Consider the following 22,038-nt stretch of genomic DNA (forward strand, 5'->3'; position numbering starts at 1 on the left):
CCTGCTCATGGAGTGAGGCTTGAACCCATGACTTTTCTAACTCAAAGGCAAGAGTGCTACCAAATGAGCCAAACATCACAAAGAACTTACAAGGCAGCACAGCATGGAAAAACTGTACTTAGAATACCTGACCAGACTGAGCCAGAACCAAAAAAAACATTTCAACAGAGCAACAGATTAAAGCGATTATGGCATGTATTGTAGTTTTTTTTTAATGAAAGGAATTGGTTTTCTGTCAGTGTTTCTGTTCTGTCTCTATCTAATAAAATGCTTGGGTGGCTCCTAAATCATGGAAATACCTCAAATGCTCTTTCCACACCCGTTTTAAGAATCAGCTACCGTCAGTTCTCTTCCCATTAAATATCAAGCTGATCCATTAGTTAACTTTTGCATCATTTTACTTTAGTTTTTTTTTGCTATTGTATGTTCAAGTTTTGTTCACAGTGCTGAGAGAACCAGCTTCCAAGTTTACTCAGCCTGACAATGTGAAGAGGCAAAAAGTATTGAAGCTGAAGCAATCCTCATTAATGTGTATCTGCAGATGCTAATTCAGAGATCTCTCACCACCGGGCTCATAAACTCACCCCAAGTCATTAGTACTGTTTAAACAAAAATATTTAAAGTTTCTACTGAATAAACACGTTTGTTGACCATAATTCTTTGTAATGGATTTCAAGAGCTGCTGTTGGTACTAAGAAAAGCATGGGGTTGGGGGGAAGAAAGAGAAAATACTTTCAATATAAAGTACTTCCATTTATACAATATGGAAAAGTAGTTTAAAGTCTGAAAACTGGCAGTAAATATCCACTTTTATTATTGACAGGCACCTGCCAATTTGGGCTTCGTGAATAATGTGTGGAAATGTGGCCGTTCTGAACTTTTAGGCATTAACTTGGGATCCAGAGATCAAACAAGGCAGAGTCCAAGAAAAAATAAAAACAGAAAATGCTGGAAACACTTAGCAGGTCAGGCAACATCTGTGGAGAAAGGAAGGTGGGGTTAACCTTTCATTAGGACTGGAAGATGTTACAGACAGCTTATAAGGAGGGACAGAGCCAGGGAAATGGCAATGGGAACAAAAAAGAATGGTCTGTGATCAAGTGGAGGACAGGAGATGATTAAATAACAAAAGTGATGATGGCGCAATACAAGGAGGCAGTAATGTAAGAAATAAGATCAACCAAAGATGTATCTGGAGACCCAGAGGATGTGTGAGTGGCTACAACTGTACAGCATAGGAGGGAAGCATGGAAAATCTGGCAAAGCAGAAGGCTCCAGTGACCCGAGAGCGTGGCAGAAGAAATAGGCAGGTAGACACCAGGGGCACTGGTACATATTTCCACTGTCAGTATAATAGGATCTGATCATTCCTTAGAACCTCAGAGGAGTGCTCATGAAATAGGAGGAGCAACCTCGCCCATAGTCTCCAGGATCCATAGCAATTCTACCCCTTTTAGGCACAAATCACCTGCAAGTTACCTTCTACTCAGGACTTAGGTTGGAGTGGAATATCCATCAAGTCATGAAAGCAAAGCTCAAGATGGCCAGATGTGTGGAACAATCCCTGATGGGAGATTTTGATCATGGATATTCAAAAAGCAAGGGGTGCTTTGGGGTATGAAGGTCAGATGTTTATACAAGCATATAAAGAGCTTCTACAAGTATATAAAAAGGAAGAGATTAGTGATTATCAAGGGATATGGGGATCGGGCGGGAAAATGGAGTTGAGGTCGAGTAACAGCCTTGATCTTATTGAATGGTGGAGCAGGCTCGAGGGTCTGTATTGACTATTCCTGCTCCTATTTCTTATTTCCTGGCCAAATTCTTCTCTTGTCCAACTCCACCAAAGCAAAATTATCTTATTTACTATTTATGGGACCTCTCTGTGCAAATTGGCTATCGCGCGTGTCAAAAGTAATCCGTTGGTTGTGAAGTGCTTTGAAGCGTCCTGAGGATATGAAAGAAGTTTGTTATTCCTTCCTGACTTTCTTCCTTTTCCTTTTGTGGCTACATTTGGCGACGCATTGTTGCTCTTTCTCTTATGTATTTAAATTTTACAGTAACCCTTATAATTGCTTTTCAAATTTTAAGGTCAGCAAAATTTGCTCTTTGCTCAGAACCAACCAATGCTGTAACACGTTTGAATCTGTCTTCTAAATTAAATGGAGATGGGTTAGAAGGTAGCAGTGGCATAGCTTATTCAGTGCAAAAAATACATGCTGGCCAATGCAAACAAACCTAGAGTAGAAGGCATTCATCAAGCAGGATGTGTTGCTGAGTTACTAGTATTCAAGGCACTGAAAAGGACCACATATTTGCATAAATACCACAAATAACCAGCTGGGGAATGTTCAACACAATTCAGTAGAGTATCACCTAGTGTATATCTCGTTTTCACATTTAAGGTTCAAAACTGTATGACCTTTTAATGTTTAATTTCTAACTGTTTTATATCTCTGAACCACTGTTGGAGTTCAACATTTATAATAATTTTAGGGTGGGAGTAAACTGTAGCGAAGTGCTTGAAATGGCGAGAGAAGAAATGAATTTGTACACAGTGTGAAAAACAGAACTGAATACTCAGTTGAGGATCGGAGGAATAACCTATCTATATGTGAGGACCACTTGGTGCTGTCGTGTTTGCCAGACTTGCACTGTGTTGTAGAGATCAATAACCCCTTGCAGCTTTTTTTCTGTGATCTCACTAGATCATTTTGATCTCTTCACATTAATGATCAAATTCACTGTTAAATGCCAGTTAATGTTTTAGGGGCAAACCCTTGTTGCAATAAATTGTCTGTTATTTTCAGGTCTTGAATAATACCAATCTATTGGTATTGTTGGTTGTCAAAATCTGAACAAGCATGAATGCAAGATTTTCAAATAGACCCTTGTACTCATAGTATATATTTTGCTGAATCATTGTTGTCTGGAATATTTGAGTCTTTATAACATGACTACAATTGGAAATTTATTGTAGCTCTTTCAGCCATCTCTGTTGCTTTGGATTCCAGTAGGACTTCCTGTTGTTTAATTTTCTTGACCATAGTCACTGCACATTCACAAACCAATGGATGGCCATTTGATATCCTTTTCAATAATTGCATTCTCCAGCAGGTGTTCTGATGGGTCACTCTTGTCATCCAATGTAAGCTCTGACAATATGCGCACACTGCTTTCTGTCCAAAGGATCTGAGATAGTTTTCTCTTTAGCATCAATAAAGGGAAAGTATCTGAGAGTTTTCCCTTTAGCATCAATAAAGGGATGCTAAAATGCTCGAGTTTGTGCATTACGCTGGGTTTGTTCTCCTCCAGTTGTTCTGGGATTCAGACCTGCGGAGTTCTCAAATTTCTATTTCCCAGGTGACTTGCATGCACTATCTTATACAATGATGATAACAACCCTGTGTTACTTAGAAAAATGCGTAGTAACTACTAGCTCCAGATCTTTTTTTTATTCGTTCATGGAATGTGGGTGTCGCTGGCGAGGCCAGCATTTATTGCCCATCCCTAATTGCCCTTGAGAAGGTGGGGGTGAGCCGCCTTCTTGAACCGCTGCAGTCCGTGTGGTGAAGGTTCTCCCACAGTGCTGTTAGGGAGGGAGTTCCAGGATTTTGACCCAGCGACGATGAAGGAACGGCGATATATTTACAAGTCAGGATGGTGTGTGACTTGGAGGGGAACGTGCAGGTGGTGTTGTTCCCATGTACCTGCTGCTGTTGTCCTAGGTGGTAGAGGGTCGTGGGTTTGGGAGGTGCTGTCGAAGAAGCCTTGGCGAGTTGCTGCAGTGCATCCTGTGGATGGTACACACTGCAGCCACAGTGCGCCAGTGGTGAAGGGAGTGAATGTTTAGGGTAATGGATGGAGTGCCAATCAAGCGGGCTGCTTTGTCCTGGATGGTGTCGAGCTTCTTGAATGTTTTTGGAGCTGCACTCATCCAGGCAAGTGGAGAGTATTCCATCACACTCCTGACTTGTGCCTTGTAGATGGTCGAAAGGCTTTGGGGAGTCAGGAGGAGAGTCACTCGTCGCAGAATACCCAGCCTCTGACCTGCTCTTGTAGCCACAGTACTTATATGGCTGGTCCAGTTAAGTTTCTGGTCAGTGGTGACCCCCAGGATGTTGATGGTGGGGTATTCGGCAATGGTAATGCCGTTGGAATGTCATGGGGAGGTGGTTGGACTCTCTCTTGTTGGAGATGGTCATAGATTTATTGAATGTCGATCAAGCTTACGGAGATGGTCTGGACGTTCATTGTTTTATGGGCCATTGTTTTCCGCTGTAAAATATTGTGCTGTTGTATCGAAAGCTGTTGGTGAACCCAATTGGTGGCTTTTATGTATGGATTCGCCAGGCTGGAATATAGTCCTATGCCTCCTTCACACAGTAAGTATAGATTGATTGTAGTTTATTGTTGATATGAACAAGTTCTTTGACTCCTTTTTTTATAAATTTAGAACTTATATCTGTAATTTTTGGACTGCTTGTTGTCCAGGGGCCTCTTTATAATTGAGTCTGAAACTTGAACTTACTGATGAAACAGATGATGGGTATTAACTGAATCTCAACCAATACAACAAGCACGAGCTACTATGGCTAAAAGTTCTCGTGGTACTTTAGTATTCTGAACACGAGATCATTTATGCTTTCTCCTTTCTTGGGATACTACAATGACAACAAATTGACTGTCAAATTTCATTTTGTCATTGCAGCTGATCATTTTGCTTAGCTACGGTCACGTCTTAAAATGTCGTCATGGTGTTTGGACAAATGAGGTGGAAACTGTCTTTAAAGCAAAAATGCTGGTTCATGCTTGCAGTTAAGTTTATGGTAGCTCATTTTGAAATATTTCTAGTTTGATCATGAACTGACTGTTGACTTGTCGTTGAATGTGGCGCAGGGCAGATTGAGAAAGTGTCCAAGAGACACTAGGGCAGATCCTAGGCTTTATAAATAGAGGCACAGAGTACAAAAGTATGGAAGGCACAATGAACCTTTAACACTGGTTCGGCCACAACTGAAGTATTGTGTCCAATTCTGGGCACCGCACTTCAGGAAAGATGTGAAGGCCTTAGCGAGGGTGTAGAAGAGATTTACTAGAATGATTCCAGGGATGAGGGACTTTAGTTACGTGGCTAGACTGGAGAAGCTAGGGTTGTTCTCCGTGGAATAGAGAACATTGCAAGGAAATTTGATAGAGGTATTCAAAATCATGAAGGGTCTGGACAGAGTAGGTAGAGAAACTGTTCCCATTGGCGGAAGGGTCAAGAACCAGAGGACATCGATTTAAGGTGATTGGCAAAAGAATCAAAGGTGACATGAGGAAAAACTTTTTTACACAGCAAGTGGTTAGGATCTGGAATGCACTACCCGAGGGGGTGATGGAGGTAGATTCAATCATGGCTTTCAAAAGGGAAGTGGATAAGTACTTGAAAGGAAAAAATTTTCAGGGCTACGAGGATAGGGCAGGGGAGTGGGACGAGCTGGATGCTCTTGCATAGAGCTGGCACAGACTCGATGGGCCGAATGGCCTCCTTCCATGCTGTAACCTTTGTGATTCTATGACTGAAAACATTTGGATAAGCCAGCCAATTCCCATGGCATTCTCGGGTGGAATGAAGGGGAGTAGGTGAACGAGCATGCAGAGAAGTTGGTGAAGGTCCTGCCTGACCTTCGTGCCCAAGAGAGCAAATTCGAAAGGCAGTAGGAAAAATCAGAAATCGGTAGGGAGAAGACGAAAATTACATAAGAAAAGCGTTTGATGGAGGAAGATAAAGGGAAATTTTTGGTAAATAATGGGCATCTGCATGTGCACATTGGACTTCACTACAAGGCAAACAAACCGGGAGCAAAGGCCAGGTGAAACTGCTGGCAACAAGGAACGATGAGCTCGAAGTGCCCAAGAGACAGCTAGGCCTCTGGAAAGAAACAGTAATGTAGGAATGCAGAATGCCACAGAGGAAATGTCATGGTTTTATTCACGTTCATTTGGATCAGAAGTACAATTGGCACCTGGAATCATTGAAAAAAGCAGCAGTGTGATTGGTTGAAATTCGAAGAGGTGGTTTTTCTTTGGAGTTTCTGGTCTTTATTTCTACAAAACAGTGTTGTGAAGTTGAGCCAATGAGAAGCATGACCCTTTTTCCCCCTCATATATGCTTAATTTGAAGTGTTTCACAAAAATGCAATTACATAACTTAATTTTGCATTCAAAAATATCTTTCTTGTAGCAGGTTTGGAAATTAAAACTGACTTTTTTCTTCATGATGCACGCAGGACTCATTTACAATATCGCGGGATAGGTCAGGTTCTGAATTGAAGTTTCAAATTAAATTAAGACAGTTGTATAGTCTGTCTTGAAGTTTCTGCTTTTAAAGTGGTGTATGCTCAACATTTGATACGATGTGACCTGAAGGACTTGCTGTAAAATATTTTCAGTACATGCTGAAGGTGAGAAAACTGCCAGTTCAACTGTCAAACCAATCAAAGATTCTCAAGTCAGTGACCTTTGTCTATCGTTTGCATACTGGTGAATGTAAAAATGCCGATAATTAAATACACTGTGCAGTTTGATGCATTTTGGCATTAGAGGAAGAAATAACAAACTTGCATTTCACATCCTCAAGACATATCAAAATGCTTCATAGCCTATTAATAGGTTTTCAAGGTTCATTCACTTGCCTTGCAGGTAATTACAGCAGCCAATTTATGCACAGCAATGCCCCACAACAGTAAATGAGATAAATTGCCAGTTACAGTTTTGGTGGTGTTCCTTGGCTTGCGCAGTGTGGCATACAAATTCTCTGATGCTCTAACGATCACCTCCCCTGGCACACCAATCTTCGTTTTCATACAGTTGGGCTTTGGGCCATCTGAGGTTAGGGGCATATTAATCCTAAGTGAATTTATTTGAATACACTCAAAATTCTTGTGGGCAACGAATAGGCATCAGTTATCACAGCTGAGTGCAGGATATGTATCCTTCCCACAGAAGGAAATTTTAAATCAGATTTATTACAGCTTGCTAATGGATTATTTTGCCCTCTACTACTTGTGGTAGTATTTTTCATTGAACATCCCAAAAATAACTTTTTTTTCTTATTGCCTCTGTCGTCATAACCAAAGCGGGTACCCAGGATTGATATTTTCATCATAACACAGCATGTTTCTTTGTATCTAAGTGCATCAACAATAGGGGGTGAAGTTTAAGTTTAAAAACCCATAATAAGTGTTAAAACCCAATATGGACTAGAATTGCCAGGAGTAGCACCAGGCATATCAAAAAGTGAGGTGCCAACCTGGTGAAGCTACAACACAGGACTACATGCATGCTAAACAGCGGAAGCAACATGCTATAGACAGAGCTAAGCGATTCCACAACCAACGGATCAGATCAAAGCTCTGCAGTCCTGCCACATCCAGTCGTGAATGGTGGTGGATAATTAAACAACAAACAGGAGGAGGAAGCTCTGAAAACATCCCCATCCTCAATGATGGCGGAGTCCAGCACGTGAGTGCAAAAGACAAGGCTGAAGCATTTGCAACCATCTTCAGCCAGAGGTGCCGAGTGGATGATCCATCTCGGCCTCCTCCTGATATCCCCACCATCACAGAAGCCAGTCTTCAGCCAGTTTGATTCACCCCATGTGATATCAAGAAACGGCTGAATGCAATGGATGCAACAAAGGCAATGGGCCCCGACAACATCCCGGCTGTAGTGTTGAAGACTTGTGCTCCAGAACTAGCCGTGCCTCTGGCCAAACTGTTCCAGTACAGCTACAACACTGGCATCTACCCGATAATGTGGAAAATTGTCCAGGTATGTTCTGTCCACAAAAATCAGGACAAATCCAATCCGGCCAATTACCGCCCCATCAGTCCACTCTCCATCATCAGCAAAGTGATGGAAGGTGGTGTCGACAGTGCTATCAAATGGCATTTACTCACCAATAACCTGCTCACTGATGCTCAGTTTGGGTTCCGCCAGGGCCACTCGGCTCCAGACCTCATTACAGCCTTGGTCCAAACATGGACAAAAGAGCTGAATTCCAGAGGTGAGGTGAGAGTGTCTGCCCTTGACATCAAGGCAGCGTTTGACCGAGTGTGGCACCAAGGAGCCCTAGTAAAATTGAAGTCAGTGGGAATCGGGGAAATCTCTCCAGTGGCTGGAGTCATACCTAGCACAAAGGAAGATGGTAGTGGTTGTTGGAGGCCAATCATCTCAGCCCCTGGACATTGCTGCAGGAGTTCCTCAAGGCAGTGTCCTAGGCCCAACCATCTTCAGCTGCTTCATCAATGACCTTCCCTCCATCATAAGGTCAGAAATGGAGATGTTCGCTGATGATTGCACAATGTTCAGTTCCATTCACAACCCCTCATATAATGAAGCAGTCCGAGCCCGCATGCAGCAAGACCTGGACAACATCCAGGCTTGAGCTCATAAGTGGCAAGTAACATTCGTGCCCGTCAAGTGCCAGGCAATGACCATCTCCAATAAGAGAGAGTCTAACCACCTCCCCTTCACATTCAATGGCATTACCATCGCCAAATCCCCCACCATCAACATCCTGGGGGTCACCATTGACCAGAAGCTTAACTGGACCAGCCACATAAATATTGTGACTACAAGAGCAGGTCAGAGGCTGGGTATTCTCTGGCGAGTGACTCACCTCCTGACTCCCCAAAGCCTTTCCACCATCTACAAGGCACAGGTCAGGAGTGTGATGGAATACTTTCTACTTGTCTGGATGAGTGCAGCTCCAACAACACTCAAGAAGCTCAACACCATCCAGGACAAAGCAGGCCGCTTGATTGGCAACCCATCCACCACCCTAAACATTCACTCCCTTCACCACCAGCGCACCGTGGCTGCAGTGTGTACCATCCACAGGATGCACTGCAGCAACTCGCCACGGCTTCTTCGACAGCACCTCCCAAACCCGCGACCTCTACATCTAGAAGGTCAAGGACTAGGGCAGCAGGCACATGGGAACACCACCACCTTCATGTTCCCCTCCAAGTCACACACCATCCTGACTTGGAAATATATGGCCGTTCCTTCATCGTCGCTGGGTCAAAATCCTGGAACTCCCTTCCTAACAGCACTATGGGAGAACCTTCACCGCGTGGACTGCAGCGGTTCAAGAAGGCAGCTCTCCCACACCTTCTCAAGGGCAATTAGGGATGGGCAATAAATGCTGGCCTTGCCAGCGACGCTCATGTCCCATGAACGAATAAAAAAAAAAATTGAATTTTATAGTTGTGCTTTTCAGGGTTAGCATTCCAACAACTCTTATTTCGAAGCAAACTGGCAAACATGATTAGAAAGGTCACATTTGGAGTTTTATCATTTTTTAAACAATACTTGGATTTATTTGTGGCTTTAGTGAAGCTTCACATAATGAATTACGTTTGGGCCGGATAGGTGGTCATGTAGGAGAATGTTATGTGGACTTATGTACCACTCCTCTTTATTTTCTCGCATTTTAAGTTGACATCCAGATTCAGCTACTGTAGTCCAGGCTCTGCTATGTTCATAGGAATATACTTCCTTTCCACATCCCATATCTTGACTGAGGTACTAGACAGATCATTCCTCACTTCTGTCTGCATTGGAGATGCAGCAAACAATAGAGTCCATTTAGGTCTCCTATAATAAGTTCAGTATACACTACAGCACCTCAAGCAGTCCAGGTTTCTGCAGGCAGTCTGTTGGTGCCAGTTTATCACTGCCCATGTAAAGCCAGTGACATTCACTTTGCAAAGCATTGTTGAATGCTTTGTTTACAACTAGATCGGTGACTTGGAATTCATAGGTTATGCTTCCTGGTATAGCTAAGTCAATATTGCAGACACAACTGTGTTGCTCAGTGGGCAACAAACATTAAGTTACCATGGAAAGCAACCTTCTTTAATAGTGCGTATTAACGTAGTAAGGAATATTCTTCTCCAGTCCAAAATCCTGTGATTAAATCCTGCCATTAATCCTTTTCCTAGGATCATACTTGAATGTCACATGGAATTTTATCCTTGCATAGTGTTTTCTCATTTCAGATTTATGAATAGTTGAAGCTGTCTGCCAGCATTACTGTAATGTAACTTCAATGCAGTACCGAGGGAGTGCTACCTAGTCAGATAAGACATTAAACTGAGGCCCTGTCTGTACTCCTGGGTGGACGTAAAAAAAAAACCATGGCGATATTCAAAGAGCAAGAGAGTTCTCTGTTCTGGCCAATATTTATCCCTCAACCAACAGCTGAAACAGATTATCTAGTCATGTATCTTGTTGCTGTTTGTGGGACAATGCTGTGTGCAAATTGGTTGCTATTTTTTCCTACGTTACAACCAATAATGTACTTTTTTGCAGTATAGTTGCTGTTATAAAATGTTTTGGGGCATCTTGATGTAAAAGGTGCGATACAAGTCTTTTCCTTCCTTAATAAAGTCCCCACAGTCAGACATGAATGTATTTAAGCAGTACTCATCAAATCAGGTTTTGTTATTTTAATTCTTAGCTAGAACCTCTAACCCACCCATCCAATGATGTTGAATCTCTCACCATTCTCCTGCTTGTGCCCTGATCTGAAGAAAATAGCCAGCTGGTACAGTAACCAGCTGAACATTATGCACTGTGCTTGATAACATTCTAAACATGACATTTCAAGAAATTAGGAAAAGTATTCCCCAAACATCTAGGCTTCTGCACTCTGGAGTTGAACAGTCTCCTCCCAAAGTGAGAAATTCAAAAAGGTCACACCCATTCTCAATTATTCAGGCAAGTCAGTTAGCCTAGAAAGGAATTTTGCATTAGGGGTGATAACTTATGGCCAACTTAACCATAAATCTGAGTCTCATGTAGAGCAATGATGAGCAGTGTGCGTGGAGAGAGGAGCCTGGAGAATTCTATGGGTAAGATGGGTATAGAGGGATATGGGCCAAGTGCAGGCAATTGGGACTAGCTTAGGGGTATAAACTGGGCAACATGGACATGTTGGGCCGAAGGGCCTGTTTCCATGTTGTAAACTTCTATGATTCTATAATTGTCCAACTCATTTTCAGATAATTGAGTCTCCTAATAGGCATTGAAAAATACTAGGTGGAACCTTTCTCGGAAACTTCTAAACTATCAATAAATTGGTTTGGTCAACTTCAACACTTAGTCCGGATTTTAAAATGGGCAGACTTTAAACACCCAGGGCCATCAAAGTCTGTGCAGTGCAGCATATCAGGAGACATTAAAGTAAGAACAAGATTCCCTGGATATTCAGAAGAAGTTGGCATTTTCACAAAACAGCCAGATTGAAGTCAGCCTCAGAACTATGAGGCTAATGACTGGAGCCATCCTTGTCTCAGACGCTGGGCTCCTTCAGGTGCCTGTAACTGAATCTTTTGACACTGAGTTACCAAAGTGTCATTCAGCACATCTCAGCTGTTGGGAGTGGTTAATAAATTCACAGAAATGTCTCATTGGTGGGGAGATTGCACCAGTGTAAATGAAGGTGTCCAAGTATTCGTTGCCATCACCTTCTTAGACATAAAATATGTTGATACAAGGGCCTTTTTCTAACTTAACTTTAACGGTCATTACAGGCTGCCATTGGGGATATTAGTAACATTAGGCAATCAGCTGTGCACAGATTCATTAATACATTGTTTACTGGAGCAAGTAATTTTGGCTCCTTCTTCATGGGCAACTAACAGCATACTGCTGTCTGAATGGCAGGATTCCTGAAGGTCCAAAGAGTCCTAGATTGTACTCACTTGGTCTTCAAAGCTTCCTTGATCAATGCCACCACAAGCCAACAGGAAAAGATTCCAATTTCTCAACGTGCAGCTTTTAAGTGACCTGCATAACCACATCATGGAAGTGAATACTCACTTCCCTGGGAGTTACTTTGTGCCTGCGTTTTAAGGCAGTGCAGTGGGCAGTACTTTTTGATCCAAAAAGCACGTCTCTGATTGTCTTCTGGGCTATCCTCTGCAGCTGTGGCTCATGAGCTGAGTATTGGTACAATGAGGTCCATTCATGCATCAACAACAACTTGCATTTTATATAGCACCTTTAACGTAAAAAAAAATCCTGTGGCAGTTCACAAATAAGGAGAATTGATCCCCACAGATACCAAGGAAATCTGCAAGAAGAGCAGCATTAGCCTGACCAGGTTGTAGCAGGCAGCCCATTACCAACTGCAAGAGATTTGTGCCACTCTCATACAAGACATCTTTTTTGACTACTGTATCTGGCCAGTGCATTAACAGTCTTGTGAACATCTTCCTCTTCCCTGCACCAGATATATCATCATTCACAGACTCTTCTCTCTGTGCAACAACTCACAAAGCCCCCATTCATGCCATCTAATGAAAGCAACTTTTGTACCTTTCCAAGAACGATCTGTGCATGCACAACTTCAGTGCTGCCAAAGTTTTATTTGAAACCCATTGTGGGAGGAATGGTTTGCGTACATCTCGTGCTTCTTACCACCGTGCTTCCTTTGTGATGTGTGCTTCTCCGAGGTACCCGAGTGGTAGCATACTTGAAGTGGCTGGCTGCTGATTCCAATAGCAGTCTCTTGGGATTGAGGTGGACCTGGTCTTACAGCAGCTAAGTCCTGAGATGGGCCTACTGCAAGCTGCACTTGCGCTGCTACTTTGGAAGCCTTGTCTACAGCCTTTCTATTAGATGTGCAGCATGGAGGGAGGGGGGGCACAAGCATTTAGCTATTCTGAAATGGTGCCATCATCCAAGCAGATTCTTATCATGACACTACTACTGAACACTGACTCAACATGGCCACTGATCAGGAAAACAGACCTCATGGTATCAATAAAGTCAGTAAAGCCTCACCTTGTGGTTGTTAGTTACTGTTAACAAGCCACTCGAAACTGGAATAGTCAGCCCTCTCCAATCTGGCATCCCTGATCTCTAGAACAACAGTGTAAACGTCCCTTTGGGCCTCTGTAATGTGGCAGCTCCAGGGGAGGACCTCATAATTCATGCTGACCTGCAGTGTTAAACTGTCCTCTGATGTACTGCACATGCTGCTGATAGTCTTTTCCACTCAAGCTACTGTTTGCGGCTTGCTATCTGATGCAGCCTCCAAAGCTCAATTCTCTGCCAGCATCTTTTTAAAGAGTGGGATCCACGAGCTTTAGATTCCTAGGCTGTTCAGCCAAGAGACAGTGCTGACCCTCTGGCCAGCGACATCACCATCTTTGTATGCCACTGCCACCAGCTACTCATTTTTGTTCTGTCACCCAGCGCATTTCCCTCTGGCTTGCTCTCTAATTCCCTTGAGGTGATGTACCTGAGCTGGTGCTTGGGAGGAGTATTTTTGTTGTGTGATAACAGCCAGATCTGGTAATGGGTGGCTAAACCAGTTGTGTCCAGATGCACTCAAGTTGTGCCCCCTGGATTTGAAGGAGCAATGACGGGGGTCATATGAGGGGGAAGGACTGGTTTGGGGGAAGAGTAAAGCTTTCATTCGGGACAAGGATATTTAAGGTGGAGGTGATGGTTTAGCAGATCGACAACTGCAGAAGTATTATGGAGAATGAAAGTCCAAAGACTAGGGCGCTGGGATTTTGAAAGTGCAGGTGTAAGTGAGAGTGCAGGAGAGTTTTTTTCAGGGGAGACAAAATGGGCTTGGAAAGTGGTAGGGAGATACAAGGAAGTAGTCAGAGATGGCCTTGTCTGTGATAAAGACCGCAGGAGTGGAAAGGCCATGTGAGATTGTACGGTTAAGGGGATGGCTGTGAATGTGGGTAGAAGAGTTTATATGGAGGAAGAGATTTAGGGAGGACAGGAGATGAAATCAGCAGCGAGAGAGCAAGGCAAGTTGAGATGGAGATTGAAATCACCGAGGGTGAGGAGTCACTCAGTGCAGATGCTAAGGGAGGCTAGTTCAAGGAGAATCTCTAGATGGGGCTTGGGTAGTAGAGAATGAGGAGTTTAAAGGAGGCAAGAGGGGTGGAACAAGATGACATGCTCGAAGGAGGAGAAGGTGCCAGAGGAGTAGGGGGAGAGAAACCAAGGTGTGACTTGGTGATGGCCACATTGCAGGCAGGTGGCAGAAAGTATATAGTCGTATTTTCTTTTCCTTTCGTTGCCAGAAGTTGGGCTTCATTTCATAACATTGCTTCGTTCTTAGAATCATGCAAGTGGTTTAGAGAACCTTCACTTAGCATGGGATCCTAGTCTGGTCTGGCGTAAGATAATACTACCCTCCTATGAATGCATGTGATATTGGAAAGCTGCCATTTTGATGCTCTGGTGTCTGCCAGGAGAATGTGAGATTTTCATGTCTCAGTAATTGAACATTCCAGCCGCATTTGGCAGGAGGCCAGAGCAGTTTTTGGACCACCTCCTAAATTTTGTAATACAGAGATGTAATGTTTTTATAGTTGTATAGATTAAGCAGTGTACTTGAACAATGCAATAAATGCAGTTATTTGAAAAGACTGAAGTATTTGTAGTCATTATTTGTTTTATCTTCTCTATTGATTATAGTAGATCTTTAACTGCTATCAAGAAAAACTGGTACAGCATGTTTGTGATAACAAGGTACAACTATGTACCATCTGTTGTCGTACATGAAGTGTGAACTGTTGAGTGAAGTGTTTCAGATTCACATAATTTTCCAACAGTAATGATGCATAATACACGTATATGATTGATTGGAGGCACAAGAGAAAGCAAGATTCATTCCCAAGATATACATGGTCTTGAAGTTACATTGTAATTTAGTTGGTGCAATTAATTTGCAATGTGATACTGAATTATTTGATGTAGAAGTTTATGGCTGTTCTATTTTTGTTTTCCAGAAACACGATCAGGGACATATCCTACTGGATTTAGTCTTCAGACACCTTGATCTGACTGAACGAGACTACTTTGGTTTACAACTGGCAGATGATACAACAGACAGCCCTGTGAGTATTGCTCTCCGTGTCCTTCCTTTGAGTAAATTCCCAAACTGTGTAAATGATCACTAAATAAAATGAAAAATATGTTCTCTCATGTGGGTTTGCAGCTCCAGGTTAATGTAAATCTTTGTGGTTTCATGTTAACTATTCCAAGATTAAAGGTTTTTCATTTTTTAAAAGAAATAAGCTGATTACATTTTTTTAAACTTCAAGTATGCTGTTACACTAACATAGCAATATGTTTTTGTTGCCAACACATCCAGACTGTAAGCTTCCTTGGCAAGAGTAATAATTTTTTTAAATAAAAGGGCATTTATATAATACCTGTGCTGTGCGAACTTGATGTCATATTTGGCAGAACTTTGTGTGGCTTGGCAATTCTGAGGGTGTAACAAAGAAATTCATCATGAGTTTGAGGAAGTAGTCACTTAACTGTCTATTTTGCACTGATGGGTTTTCCTGTAAAACTAAATATTGTCACTGAGTATTTTACACTGCCTGGTTTGATCCTCATACAACCAAAATGTGAGTGTGACTACTGTACCTTATTTCCTCCATGTGCTATGTACTGTGTAATCAACCATAAACTTTCAATACTGAGATCCTTGTGGCTAGGTTCCTTGTGATAGGAATGTAAAACAATGAAAATATTTTATTCATTCACTTTTTTGGGATGTGGGCATTGCTGGCAAGGCCGGCATTCATTGCCCATCCTGAATTGCCGTGAGAAAATGATGGGTGCCTTCTTGAATCACTGCAGTCGTTGTGGTGAAATTGCTCCCAAAATGCTATTAGGTAGGGAGTTCTATAATTTTGACCCAGTGATGATGAAGGAATATGTCCAAGTCAGTATGGTGTGTGATTTGGAGGGGAGATTGGAAGTGGTGTTCCCATACTGTTGCTGCCTTTGTTCTTTTAGTTGGTGGAGGTCACAGCATGGATCCAACCAGGGAACAGGCAATTTTAGACCTTGTATTGTGTAATGAGACAGGGTTAATTAGTAATCTCTCAGTAAAGGATCCGCTGGGGAAAAGTGATCATGATATGATAGAATTTCACATTCAGTTTGAAAGTAACATACTTAAGTCAGAAACTAGAGTCTTAAACTTAAATGAAGGTATTAAATCTTAAACTTAAATATAGGTATGAGGGAGGAGTTCGCTACCGTAGATTGGGAAATTAAATTAAAGGGTATGACGGTTGAAAAGCAATGGCAAACATTTAAAGAAATATTTCAATATTCTCAACAAATTCCATTGAGAAGTAAAAACTCCACAGGAAAAGTGATCCAACCGTGGCTAACTAAAGAAGTTAAGGATAGTATTAGATTAAAAGAAGAGGTCTATAATCTTGCCATGAGGAGTAGTAAGCCTAAGGTTTAGGAGAGTGTTAGAAACCAGCAAAGGATGACCAAAAAATTAATAAAAAGGGAGAAAATAGAATATGAAAGTAAACTATCAAGAAATATAAAAATGGATTGTAAGAGCTTCTACAAGTATGTAAAAAGGAAGAGAGTAGCAAAAGTAAACATTGGTCCCTTAGAGACTGAGACAGGAGAAATTATAATGGGGAATCAGGAAATGGTGGTTGTGTTAAACAAATATTTTGTATCTGTCTTCACAGTAGAAGACACAAAAAGCTTATCAGAAATAGTGGGGAACCAAGGGGCTAATGAGAGTGAGGAACTTAAAGTAATTATTAGCAGTAGAGAAAAAATACTTGAGGAACTAATAGCTGATAAATCCCCTGGACCTAATGGCCTACATCAGAGGGTTCTAAAAGAAGTGGCTGCAGAGATGGTGGATGCATTAGTTATGATCTTCCAAAATTTCCTAGATTCTAGAACGGTTCCAGCCGATTGGAACAAAGCGAATGTAATCCCGCTATTCAAGAAAGGAGGGAAGAGAGAAAATACGGAACTACAGGCCAGTTAGCCTGACATCAGTCGTCGGGAAAATGCTGGAAGCCATTATTAAGGAAGTGGTAACAGGGCACTTAGAACATCATAATATAATTAGGCAGAGTCAACATGGTTTTATGAAAGGGAAATTGTGTTTGACAAACTTATTAGAGTTGTTTGAGGATGTAACTAGCAGGGTAGATAAACGGGAACCAGTGGATGTAGTATATTTGGATTTTCAAAAGGCATTCAGTAAGGTGCCACATAAAAGGTTGTTACACAAGATGATAGCTCATGGGGTTGGGGGTAACATATTAGCATGGATAAAGGATTGGTTAATGGACAGAAAAGAGAGTAGGGATAAACGGGTCATTTTCAGGTTGGCAGGCTGTAACTAGTGGGGCGCCCCAAGGATCGGTGCGTGAGCCTCAGCTATTTACAATCTATATTAATGACTTGGATGAAGGGACCAAATGTAATGTATCGAAGTTTGCTGACGATACAAAGTTAGGTGGGAAAGTAAGCTGTGAGGTGGACACAGAGCCTGCATAGGGATCTGGACAGGTTAAGTGAGTGGGCAAGAAGGTGGCAGATGGAGTATAATGTGGGGAAATGTGAGGTTATTCACTTTGGTAGGAAGAATAGAAAAACAGACCATTTTTTTAAATGGTGAGAAACTGTTAAATGTTTTTGTCCAGAGAGACTTGGGTGTTCTGGTACAAGAAACACAAAAAGTTAGCATGCAGGTACAGCAGGCAATTAGGAAGGCAAATGGCATGTTGGCCTTTATTGCAAGGGGATTGGAGTGCAAGATTAAGGAATTCTTACTACAATTGTACAGGGCTTTGGTGAGCCCTCACCTGGAGTACTGTGTACAGTTTTGGCTTCCTTATCTAAGAAAGGATATACCTGCCTTAGAGGCAGTGCAACGAAGGCTCACTGGATTAATTCCTGGGATGAGAGGGTTGTCTTATGAGGAGAGGATGAGTAGAATGGGCTTATACTCTCTGGAGTTTAGGAGAATGAGAGGTGATCTCATTGAAACATATAGGATTCTGAGGGGGCTTGTCAGGGTAGATGCTGAGAGGTTGTTTCGCCTGGCTGGAGAGTCCAGAACTAGAGGGCATAGTCGCAGGATAAGGGGCTGGCCATTTATGACTGAGATGAAGAGGAATTTCTTCACGCAGCGGGTTGCGAATCTTTGGAATTCTCTAACACAGAGGGCTGTGGATGCTCGGTTGTTGAGTATATTCAAGGCTGAGATAGACAGATGTTTGGACTCTAGGGGAATCAAGGGGTTATGGGGATACTGCTTCATTATCTGAGGAATTGTGAATGAAGCTGAACACTGTCCAATCATCATCAAACAGTCCCACTTCTGACCTTATGATAGAGAGAAGGTCATTGATAAATCAGCTGAAGATAGTTTGGCTTAGGATGCTGGGCTGAGATGATTGGCCTCCAACAACCACAGCCATCTTCCTTTGTGCCAGTTATAACTCCAGCCACTGGAGAGTTCCCCCTGATCCTCATTGACTCCAGTTTTACTAGGACTCCTTGGTGCCACACTCAGTCAATTGGTGCCTTGATGTCGAGTGCAGTCACTTTCTCCTCATTTCTGGAATTTACTTCTTGTGTCTATATTTGGACCAAGACTAACGAGGTCTAGAGCCAAGTAGCCCTGGCAGATTCCAAACTGAAAATCAGTGAGCAGTTACTGATGAGTAAGTGCTACTTGGTAGCACTGTTGATGACTCCTGCCATTACTTTGTGGATGATTAGAAGTGGGCTGATACAATGATGGTTGGATTTGTCTGCTTTTGTAGAGAGGACATAACTGTGCACTTGTCCACAGTGTCGGATAGGTACCAGCATTGTAACTGTACTTGAACAGCTTAGTTAAGAGCAAGGCTCGTTCTGGAGCACACGTCAGCACTATATTCAGGATGTAGTCGGGGCGTAAAGCTGTTGCTGTGTCCAGTTACAGATTGTGGTGGTGTACAATTCTGCTGCTGCTGTTGGCTTCGTGGATGCTCAGTTTTGAGCTGCTGGAAGTCGTAATGAACTCCCAAGCGATAAGAGTGCTGAAGGAAATGCAGAGAAGAGCTTCTAGGCTCAATCCCAGTGTTGAGCTTGTTATGAGAATAAACTAGAGAAAGTTGAGCTTTTCAGCCTATTAAGGGGGTGTCTGAGGGATGTTCTTTTGGAGCTGTATAAGATTAAGTATATAGAAAAAGTTAACCCAGAATATTACTTCAAATTAAACTTCAGGAGTAGAACGACAATAACAACTTATTGTAGTAAAATATCCCAAGGTGCTTCACAGGAGTGTACTCAGACAAAATTTGACACCAAGCCACATAGAGATATTGGGCTCGATATTAGGAGGGCGGCGGGTTTGTGGCAGGGGATCTATTGGGCGCGTGGGCAACCCGGCCGGTGAAATCAGTCTGCCCCGCGCGCGATTGCAGCCTAATTGGATCCACTTACCTGGTCTTCCGGGTTCCCCGCTGCTGAGCTGTGGAGCTCCACGTGTCAGAGGTGGATGGCGTGGCCGGCGAGGCTGGTGATGCTGTTCGCCCTCCGAGGAGGTCATGACTGCAGCTATGGCAGCCCCCATCCGGAAGATGTACATCTGAGGGGGGTCGCAAGGTAGGTACATGTGTCTGGACCCCGGGGTAAGTGTGCAAGTTGGTGAATTTGATTGTTAGGAGAGGGTGGTGGAGGCCAAACTTTGTCCAAAGTGACAGTGACCTCCTGCAATGAGTGAGGGTCTTCTCCACCCCCCCCCCCCCCCCCCCACCTGTCAAATGGACCTTTGCAGCTGCCACAGGCTGATAGCTGCAACACGTCCATTTCAACTGGGAGTGTTTCCCCCAGCACGGGAAACAGTCCCAGTTGTTTGTAAAATCCCACCCCTCATGAAATATTCCCTTATTCAGGTCTGTTAAAGACCTGAAATATCAGAATAAATACTGTTAAGTGGCACCCCGCCGGCTTTAATTGCCTGCGGGAGTCCCACATGCGGGGGGCTGCGCGCGCTCACGTCAGCGCGTCCGTGGGGAACCCGGAAGTGGGCGGGTTGGAGCTGGGCTCCCGACCCGCTCCGGGATTCCCCGATTTTCGGAGCCCCCCCCCCGCCTGGAACGCACCCGATAGCGGGTGCTAATATCGAGCCCATTAGGACAGGTGACCAAAAGCTTGGTTGAACAGGTAGATTTTAAGGAGCATCTTAAAGGAGGGGAGAGGGATGGAGAGGTCACTGCTGCCAATAGTAGGCGAAGGAAATGGGGGGGTTGGTGGGGTGCACAAGAGGCCAGAGTTGAAGGAATTCAGTGTTTTTGGAGGGTTGTAAGGCTGGAGGAGGTTACAGAGATAGAGAGGAGTGAGGCCATGGAGGGATTTGAAAACGAGGATGAGAATTTTAAAATCGAAGTAGTGGGAGCCAATGTAGATGAGTGAGCACAGGGGTGATGGGTACATGAAACCTGGTGCCAGTTAGGATACGGGCAGCAGAATTTTGGGTGAGCTGAAGTTGATGTAGGGTGGGAGGCCATTCAGTAAAGACTTGGAATAGTGGAAGTAACAAAAGCATGGATGAAACTAAGGTGCACATTAAAACTAGTAAAAGATAAAAAGATATCAAGAAATTCTGATCAGAATGATCAACGTGTGGAATAAACTTTCAGATCGAGTAGTGGAGGTAAAAACCCTAGAATCAGTTAAGAAACAATTGGTGCTACAGTGGGAGGGGGTGGCGTTAGGACTGCTCTGGGTGGATGAACTAATATTGGCCAAATGGCCGGCCTTGTCTGTAAATTATCTTGTTAGTGCTCTGATTTGGTGTTCTTGTCAAGAAATTTTAGAATGAAGTCTTATATACAACCATCTGAACAAAATGGCAGCATTGTGGTGCAGATTTCCGAAAGGCATGTCAAAGCATGGTTTATTGCAATTCTTGAAAAATACATGCTTGAAGCTAAATGCCTATTTTGTAAAGAGAAATCAAATTAATTTATTTTGAAAAAGGGGCTGGAAACGTGTGTGCACTTTTGGGCTGAGAAAAGTGCATGTTTATATATTGGGGAGAAATTACGGTCCATATTACAAAAGATGTAGAATATTTTTGAAGAAATTAAAATATAATCTACCAGAAGCTTTTAAATGCAGATCATGCTATTCATAAATATCAAAATATAGCATTATAATTGCATGTGCTATTTTCATAGTTTTCAAGACTGAAATCTTACGCTGCACAGTGAATTTTATTTTAATCCACGGGAACATTTTTTTTCCCACAGGAATGTTGTTTGTCCTTTTGCACTTTTCCTTTTCCCCATTTCTCAAACGTTTCTAGGAAGGGAGGGTGACTGCAGAGGAAAAAATTATGGTGGTATTAGTGTTTGAGCACAAAATATTGGTCTCTTTGCCCCACCACTACTTCACTTGGTTCTTTTTGCAAATGCCACCAGTGAACCATTTGCAAAACTAACAACTTTAGAGATGTTGTCTCACTAAACACTTTGCACAAGACCTCATAACTTAATAAAATACATACAAACATTTGAATTAAAAAGCTCTTTTATATTGGGGGTCATTGTACTTTGTACTTTATAGTGATGTTTGCATATCTTGCCTATGTGATTTTTTTTTATTGAGACAATTTGAGTGCGCTCTGGATTCCACAACCTTCGGTAATTGTTTTGTAGGTGGATTTTTGTGAGTCAACTCAGTAGGAAATGTTTCATTGCACCATTTCAGGTTGTGAATTTATTTTCTTAAATGTTTTACAGCGATGGCTAGATCCAAACAAACCAGTCAGAAAGCAGCTAAAAAGTAAGTGAAACCATTCAGTCTGTTTTACTGCTGGAAATCACTAGTTCAAGCATGTAACTGAAGTAAAATACTGTTTTTTTTATATTGTAGGAGGATCCCCATATAACTTGAATTTTAGAGTCAAATTTTTTGTGACGGACCTCAATAAGCTACAAGAGGAATACACAAGGTGGGTGCTGAAAATAAATGAAAAGGAGACGGGGGGGGGGGTGGGGGGTTGGTTAAGAGTTTGCAAGACTACCAAATCTAGAGCCCCCTGGATGACAAGAAGCTTATGTCAGACACCAAGAGCTCAACACTGCAGAAAGCTAGAGGAGTATAGAAAGTGCAGGGGTGAAATTAGGAAAGCAAAGAGAGGGCATGATAAAATACTGGCAGGTA

The 22,038-nt window shown here is 42.6% G+C and overlaps 1 protein-coding gene across 2 annotated transcripts in view; it reads left to right on the forward strand.

Annotated features, from left to right (window-relative positions):
* Window positions 1-22,038, forward strand: part of ptpn4a (protein tyrosine phosphatase non-receptor type 4a) — a 240,491-nt gene that overhangs the window by 69,718 nt on the left and 148,735 nt on the right. For both annotated transcript variants that reach the window (XM_067987103.1, XM_067987104.1), the window contains 3 exons: window positions 14,820-14,927; window positions 21,615-21,657; window positions 21,748-21,826. In XM_067987103.1, the coding sequence (XP_067843204.1) occupies window positions 14,820-14,927; window positions 21,615-21,657; window positions 21,748-21,826 (230 nt within the window). The remainder of the gene's footprint in view (window positions 1-14,819; window positions 14,928-21,614; window positions 21,658-21,747; window positions 21,827-22,038) is intronic.

This window comes from Heptranchias perlo, chromosome 7, assembly GCF_035084215.1.
Source record: "Heptranchias perlo isolate sHepPer1 chromosome 7, sHepPer1.hap1, whole genome shotgun sequence".
Classification (NCBI taxonomy): Eukaryota; Metazoa; Chordata; class Chondrichthyes; order Hexanchiformes; family Hexanchidae; genus Heptranchias; species Heptranchias perlo.